The sequence below is a fragment of the Sinocyclocheilus grahami genome, unplaced genomic scaffold (assembly GCF_001515645.1).
Source record: "Sinocyclocheilus grahami isolate Dianchi unplaced genomic scaffold, SAMN03320097.WGS_v1.1 scaffold148.1, whole genome shotgun sequence".
NCBI classification, from domain to species: Eukaryota; Metazoa; Chordata; class Actinopteri; order Cypriniformes; family Cyprinidae; genus Sinocyclocheilus; species Sinocyclocheilus grahami.
This window is the reverse complement of record NW_015505327.1, coordinates 1740933-1749731: the sequence shown is the minus strand read 5'-3', so window position 1 is coordinate 1749731 and position 8799 is coordinate 1740933. Positions and strand designations below refer to the sequence as shown.

Genomic DNA, 8799 nt, shown 5'->3' with positions numbered 1-8799 from the left:
TATTTATGTTTTTTTCCCCTATAGGTTTTTAACATTCTAAAAGCTCTTTATTTCAAAGATACTACAAGCTAGTCAGTGTATTCAGTAGGTTTAATGTATTGTAAGTTGCTTCAGAAGTATTGCAGATTTGTCATGCAGCTGAATAAAGCTGAGGTGTGTACTTTTCACTTCTCCGGTTTGAGAATGTTACCTCACATAATGTGTCCCAATGTACTGAGGTAGATGCTGGATTAAACCCCCCAATACTCCCCTATTGCAGATCCAGAACATTCTGTGCTCTTCACTTTAATATTTAGATACTCAAGCAGCAAACACATCCTTTTTTCCTTCAGCTTGACAGTTTGTTGCTTTTTTGAAGGGCCGGAGCTGGGAGATGTTTTGGAAATGTGCCTTCGAAGTAAAAAAAAAATAAAATGTTTTGCACCATTAACAAAGGCGAATTGCTTCACATTTTGATGTAGGATATAAATAACACACAATGTATGACCACAAAGCACATTGAGTTTGACAGTCAGTGCTAAATGTGTTGTGGCAGGTGTGTTAATTCTTTCAGAAAAGTCAACGATTTCCAGCTATGCTCACCGTCTGTTGCAGAGGAGATGTGAAATAAAGGTCAGCTCATCAGCAGATATTACATTTTTTACACTGTGTGGCCTCCTCAGATCATCTAAGATCTTAAATAGTCTTAGAACAAGCCCACTGTGCTCAGGAAACTTGAACGTCTGATCTTTGTGATACACTCTTAAAAATAAAGGTGCTTCAAGACGATTTCCAGCTATGCTCACCGTCTGTTGCAGAGGAGATGTGAAATAAAGGTCAGCTCATCAGCAGATATTACATTTTTTACACAGTGTGTGGCCTCCTCAGATCATCTAAGATCTTAAATAGTCTTAGAACAAGCCCACTGTGCTCAGGAAACTTGAACGTCTGATCTTTGTGATACACTCTTAAAAATAAAGGTGCTTCAAAAGGTTCTTCAAGCGATGCCATAGAAGAACCATTTTTGGTTCCACAAAGAAGCATTCAGTCAAAGGTTCTTTAAAGAACCATCTCTTTCTTACCTTTTTGTAATCTGAAGAACCTTCTTTCGCCACAAAGAACCTTTTGTGAAACAGAAAGGTTCTTCAGATGTTAAAGATTCTTTATGGAACCATTTAGACAAAAAGGTTCTTCTATGGCATCGTGAAGCACCTTTATTTTTAAGAGTGTATCTGTATGATTGCGTCTACCTTGTCAGTATTCATAGGAAAGGATGAGAAAGCAGAAAAGAGGACCTTGAAATCTTCATTTCTGAGAAAAAAAAGCCAGATCATAAACAAAATCTAAAGACATGATAAAACTGTATTTGCAACACATTTAACTTCTGTAATGTGACACGGGTTTTTCAGGAAATAATGTGTGAGATGGGACTCAATTTTATTTATATTCTTGGAAATTTAGTCTATAATTTTATTAACTTTGATGTTTGAACAAAAGTATTGCTATTAATAATGCTCATATTTGAAGTGGGTTTTTCCCCTCCAAATTTGTGCATCCATTAAGAAATTTTTTTTTGCTCTTTATTTATATTTAATGTATTTTTAATTGCTTTCAGTGCCTCAATGGCCAAAGTTGGCACTACTGTTTTTTTTTCATGCCCTAAATTGCAAAAAAAATCATCGATTCAGCTAACTGAAATAATTTAAAACTAAAATAAAAATACATTTAAGAAATAGAATAGGAATAATTAAAAAACAAAAACAAAATGACCAAAACTTAAACTAAAATGAAAATACATAAATAAAAACTAGTATATAAATGAAACAAAATTATCACTGAATAATTGAGAGAATTTCTACACAGAGCAATTTGCTCTCTTTTTAGTCTTCATCAATTTAGATCAGACATTAAATGATTCTTCCAGAAGGGATACGTGATTTTAAATGATGTAATCTTTAGTAAGAGTTTCTCCGTTGTTTTAGTACACCGAAGGAATTATGCAAAACAGCATCGCTCTGCCACTGCAATCAAGCCACCTGAACGCATCTCTTTTTATGAGAATTTTTTTTACCGCCTGCTTTCTGTGGGCGCTAAAAGCATAATGTAAAATCCACCTGGCATATAGCGCTAAAGCACAAATGACAACATGCAAAGAGGTATGTTTAGACTGAAAAGTATGATTGTCACTTAATTTAAACACTCACACACATTTAACGCCATGGCTGAACTGGATTGTAGGAGGTTAGTGAATATGACGCAGGATTTTGCACTGAAATATTTTTGCACAATATTTTTTCGTAATCTTCTCTCAGAGCTACACACACTACTTCACTTGGCACTTCCTCTCAGCTCTCTTTCCTGCTGCTGTTTGTGACTAAATGTCACAGGGTCATGGTGCTGTTGCCCTCTAATGCCTTTGGTCATGTTTTCCACATTCGCTCATGCTCAAACCTGATTTTTGATCTGTTCAGGTTTTCTGACACATGGTGTTTTACATGAACTTACTAAATATTTGTCTGATAGGATCATTATAAGACATTATAAAGCATCAGGAATATGCAAGATATACAAGCTTGTGTATAAACTACTGTTTTAAAGTTTGAGGTCAGTAAGAGTCTCTCCAAGGCTGAATTTATCTGAGTAAAATACAGTAAAAAAAATTTATATGTTAAAATAAATTTACAGTTTGATATATTTTTTAAATGTAATTTATTCCTGTGATGCAAAGCTGAATTTTTCAGCATCATTACTCCAGTCTTCAGTGTCACATGATTCTCCAGAAATCATTCTGATATGCTGATTTCTGATTATTATCAATGTTGAAAACAGTCGTGATGCTTAATATCTTTGTGGAAACCATGATACTTTTTTTCAGGATTTTTGAATAGAAATCTTTTGTAATATTATAAATGTATTTACTGTCACTTTTAAATAATTTAATGCAATTAAATCCTTGCAATAATATAATATAATATTAGGGCTGGGTATCGTCTGGGGTTTTTTACGATACTGGTGCCAAATCGATACTTTTAAAATGGTTCCGGTGCCTAAACAATGCCTTTACTGATACTAAAAAAAAATAACCACACAAGTCAACGGTGGATGACATTAAAGAATGTTTTTTTTATTGAGAAAAAATAAATAAATGTAACAATATATAAAAAATTTAAAATATATGTAAATATAAATATGAGTAAATACAAAACACAACAAATTTACATAACAAATTCACAATAAAACCTAAGCCACCTAACCCATCTACAATAATTTAACACTAAATAACTGAATGTTGGCATAACAGCAAAGTAGTCAGTATTCTTGGTAGGGATGCAACAATAGAGTTAGCCCACGGTTCAATACATACCTTGCAAAAACTACGGGTTTCAGTTTGGTTCTGGTGGCTTGGCACATCAGAGTGTGTTTTGCGATTTTCAATTTAAAATGTGATTTTTAAAACAAAACAAAACAAAAAAACTCCTGTACACTGGAGAAAAACATGGATTGTCATATGTCTACTTCAAATTTCTTTTGAGAGAAGCATTATTTTTTCCTAGTTTTACCCAAAATAGGATGGATTTGCCGTTTTTAAAGGGATAGTTCACCCAAAAATTGAAATTACCCCATGATTTACTCACCCTCAAGGCATCCTAGGTGTATATGACTTTCTTCTTGAATACAATCGGAGTTATATAAAAAAAATGTCCTGGCTCTTCCAAGCTTTGTAATGGCAGTGAATGGGTGTTATTTTTCAATAATCCAAAAGAAGTCCAATAAAGTGCATCCATCCATCATAAAAAGTGCTCCGGAGGGGGAATAAAGGCCTCCTGAAGCGAATTGATGCGTTTTTGTAAGAAAAATTTGCACGATCATGAGAGAGTGATGTCCAATGGATGACGTAGGCGTAAACTCCGGTGAGAATATGCTAGTCTCACGAGAAGCAAGATTTTGTTTACAGGAGCAAAGAAGCAAAGTTTCCTTTGTTTAACAAAGGAAAACTAGTCTCCTCTTGGCTTATATCATTATACCGTTGGCTTATACCATTTCGGAACACCAGAGGGCAAATATTTCAATCAACAACTCAATGTAATATAATATAATAAAAAACTTTACGACCCAAAAGTTTTTAACTGAAATGTATGTTACCAGTTTTTTAGTGATGTACAGATAATCTATTCCATTCTATGTACTGATCATTTGTGTATGATGCGAGACTGTATTAAATACCTGCAACAATGAATCCTTACATTGTGTTTTTTTCCCTTCAGATTGCTTTTTCCAGAGGATTTCACTGTGTACTCTTATTCCAAAGATGGCTCGCTGGTCACCGAGAGACCAAACATGATGGTAAGTCAGCAAACACTTACAAACACTGAATGAATGTTTTTACCCAGGTTTTTTTCCAGTTGTCAGAAAACTTACATCACACCAGCACCTGGTTTCTATAAAACAAGGGAAAGCATGTAAAACCAGGCAGACATCTAATTTTTATTATCTGTGTGTTGTTGTTGTCTCCGTGTACTGGAAGCTTGTGACACTTTAACAAATTCCTTGTATGTGCAAACATACTTGGCAATAAAGCTCTTTCTTTCTTTTTTTTTTAGCATGTCTTTTCCAATCTTTAACAAGCCATGTCACCTGTCTGTCAGATGTGTCAGATCTCTGTCAGATGCTTTTACTATTTTACACTCTTTTGTTTACTGAATGGCGACCCAGCATCACCCTCAGCCTGTGCTGAGAGCTTGAGGATTGGTTTATTTATATTTGGCTTAATGCACAGCTCAGACACACAGGATGTGATTGCAGGAACGCAAATACTGTGGTTTAGACAGAGAACACACAAACCAGTTATTTTTTTACATTTTAATCAGCTGCTTTCATAACACAAAAACTAAACGTACCACTGCATTCAGCTCATAAGCTAGCTGTATGTTATTTCCACTTTGCTAGCGGTGTTTCTATGGCACAGCTGAAGTGAGAACAGCTGTCGTGTATCATAATGTGGTGTTGTCTGCTGTTGTAATTGTTGATGCGATTTCCTCAGGCCCCTCGACCAACACTCACACAGCATCTGATGCCAAGGGCAGTGGAGCAGTTCTGGGAAGAGCTGCATTACTCACACTAACTGGAATCCAATTTTACACGAGTATTAGTAATGATAGAGGCGCAAACTTCATAGAAAAAGTACGTAGAGAGAGGTGTATGGAAACAGTGAAAATATAGTTCATTCCCAGTGAAGTTCTTGACATATAGAGATGAATGTCTGCTGAGAGATGTAATTTGAGTCATCGGCCCTGACCTGAATGAAGTCACTGACAGTTTGCTACATGCCGTTGAGATTTCTCATGCTTTCTTTCATTGCACTGCCTGGCTCTCTCAGTTCACCTATTATGGATTGAGTGAGAGTGTGTCAGATGGCAGAGGCCCATCCTGCAGTCTGTTCTGCTTCATGTTGTCCTTAGATGCACAACAACTTTTGGAAGTTGTAGTACCAGTCTTACAAGACTCACTGTAAATGATTTTTTGCACAGTGTGTTTAACACACACAGAAACACGTCATATACAGTACGTCATAAACAGTCGCCCCAAAAAAGGATTCAAACTTTTATAACACATAAAACTATCTGAATGTCATCACACACTTCAGTAGATATCAAAATATCAAACCAAGTGAAATCTTAAAAAAAAGATGTAAGAAATTTTTAAGGATTAAGGAATTAAGGATTTTCTCTAAACTATTTTTTATAACTGTTTTTAGTGATTTTTAATGGATTCATGAAGTCAGTTCTGCTCAATTTCTTTACTATGAACACAAGGCACTAATGTTTCGCAAGCATAAAGTGTAAAAACACTTTTTATCTTCATTTTGAACTGTAAATCTGTTTTACGATGTAAAATGTACAGCATTTCTTTCTATGAGATGCTTTGAAAGTTGAAAAAAGGGATGGACTTCATTTTAAAATTCTGGCTGATAAACTGATAACTTTTAACCAACGACCGATTTAAATAAATTAACAATTAAACACTAAACACTAGAATTAATCATTTTAAATGCTGAATTTAGTGAATTTAGGCATCACATTATAATATAAAAAATTAATATTCAGATTTGCTAAAGATTCAATTTAACACTGTTAAATTATTAGTGTTATAAATGAGAACTTTAAGTATTAGATTGTGTGAAATGTAATAGGTATAAATGGTTTTTAAAATATATAAACTGAATATTCTAGGATCTTGTAAAAAAAGATTGTCAGTGCAAGTGAAGGAAGAGTTTAAATGGGGGGGGGGGGGTTTCTGGTTTGAGGGTAGGTTTTATCAGGGCAAAAATGCTGGGGTGTGGAAATAGTTAAGCAAATTATTGTCATCGCACTGGTCTAAAAATAGCTCAGCTTTATTTTTTATCTGTGTACCCTCTCTATGTAACAAAGGGACAAAACACCACACTCATGCACAAAGGCAGCATGTCTGAACAGAACAAGAAACCAAATAGTGTTATGTGAGCTAGTGTGCTATTTCTCATTTATGATACCACGGGTGAATGCATTTCCTCTTGTTTAATATAAATAATTATAGGCCTACTGCAATTGTTGAATGTTGAAATACTTTCTCCTATTTCAGTTTAATATGCAGAGGTGACGGGTTGATTTTCCTGGGCAGTGTAATACTGTGACTTTGTGGCACCAGCATCGCTCTGAGGCCTCTGTTTGTCATTTTTCTAGCTCAGTATCTCATGATGTGAGTTGACTTCAACTTCAAGAGTTACAGAGTTGACAAAACCAAACAAATCCAACCTGTTTTAGAAGGCAAATCCAAGTTTATGATTAACTCTGGCTTGCTGTGGGTATCACTATGTCAATAATGGCAATTTCAGGAATGACTAGAACGATCATATTGTGGATTCACTCCCACACATAAACGCAGTTGTCACGTCAGAAACCTTGCAGTGTACATCATGTTGAATGATGAAAAGTTGAAAAGTTGTAAACAGAAAGAGCGGTGCCAGTTGTATTTCATATTTAGATTAACATGATAATTTGTTATGCAATCCTGTAGAGGTCGACCGATGTATCGGTTTTGCCGATTAATCGGCACCGATAGTTGATTGCTGGAACTATTGGTTATCGTCAAAAATCCATGCCGATAGTTTTCCCGGGTTGCGTCTAGGGATGCACCGATATGAAAATTTTGTCCGATACCGATAACCGATTACTCTTTATTTTTGAAAGCCGATAACCGATATGTTGGCCGATAAATCTATATCCAAATTGTTATATACTTTTTGAGAGCCTGATTACAAAAAAGGTCTCATCATTAAAAGCCACATCCCAAACACTTCAACATAAGCAGCCCTAGTTTGAATGGTGTACGTTTAAAAAATATTTGTACTCTCCCATTACCAAATTTAGTCATAAAAAAGACTTACAAATAAATAAAATAATGCATAAATAATGCAAACAAGTCACTGGACATCATTACACGTGTAAAGAATCAAAATGAATGTGCCATAGATCAATAAAACGGAATAGCCTCTGCACAGACAATAATTAAATGATTTTAATTACTAAACCATATTGTTAATGAAAATAATAAGAGAAAAATACAAGTGGTTGTCGTTATTAATAATATATCAATGATTTTGAAAAAGTAACAAATGAATACCACTGTTTTAAATAGCAGCCATTGAGCTGCAGCTCAAGCTGAAGCTGAAGAGCTGAATGAACACGGTAAACTGAAGCGTTTTGCTGGCAGCTTATTTAACTCAAGGAAATGCATCCTGAGATTAATATTAATACAACATAAACATAATAATACAACTTATATATGTACAAAATGACGCAGTTATTGCATGCTATAGTCAGAATGTGTGATCCTGTTGTGGATGCGCTCTTCCCATAACAACGCGCTGAAACACGGCAACTAAACCCAAAGAATTCACAACGTTTTATTATAATAATGTTCTCATTAGAATGTTATATACACAACATTCCCAATCATAGTTATTAATGTTGTGCACTGCTGTTTGAGCTGCGTGCGCTGAGCTAAAGATGATCACCGGTAAACTGAAGCGCTCTTTTAACTTAACCAAACGCATTCTATATGAGATAAATCAGATATACATCAAATAAACACAATATTACAACGTACAATTGCACAAAAGGCTGCAAACGAACAGCGCGCATCTGAAGTGTCTCTGAAGGAAATAATGCATTATTTATCGGCTTTAAGATATCGGCCAAATTTTCTTATCAGGCCGATACCGATAACAGAAAAAATGAGCCGATATGGGCCGATACCGATATGGTGGCCGATATATCGTGCATCCCTAAAAACAATAATTCGTATGTCTGAGATAAGTTGATGCAACTTAAGTGTTTAAAAAATAGTCATGTGACATTCGTGTAGCAAAATAACCCAAAATCTCAAAATAGACCTGTGCATGAGAAAAACAACCTTAGGGTGTTGAAAATAGAATGCAAAAGACGGCCTGGATAATTTAATACTTGTGGCAGATTTTAGAATTATGCATGCTTTACCCACAATCCCTTGCACACCAGTAGAGTTGGTCTCCATTCTCTTTTGATTTTTTTCAGTTGTTAAAAAAATGCTGAGGAAGAAAATGCTAAATCTACAACACATTTCGGTAACACTTTACTTGAAGGGGTGTGCATAAGACTGACATGACTCCTTCATAATCATGACATGACACATGTCATGAATATGAAGGAGGTTTTATGCATGTTTATGACAACTGTCATTAAGTGTCATTCGCTCAGTTATGTCATTTTTAATGCAAATATGACATTATTTGACCTAACCCTA

The 8799-nt window shown here is 35.0% G+C and overlaps 1 protein-coding gene across 3 annotated transcripts in view; it reads left to right on the top strand.

The window, feature by feature from the left end:
* The window catches only part of LOC107591921 (disintegrin and metalloproteinase domain-containing protein 9-like), a 44088-nt gene that overhangs the window by 10036 nt on the left and 25253 nt on the right, over positions 1 to 8799 (top strand). For all 3 annotated transcript variants that reach the window (XM_016281205.1, XM_016281203.1, XM_016281202.1), the window contains exon 4: positions 4245 to 4323. In XM_016281205.1, the coding sequence (XP_016136691.1) occupies positions 4245 to 4323 (79 nt within the window). The remainder of the gene's footprint in view (positions 1 to 4244; positions 4324 to 8799) is intronic.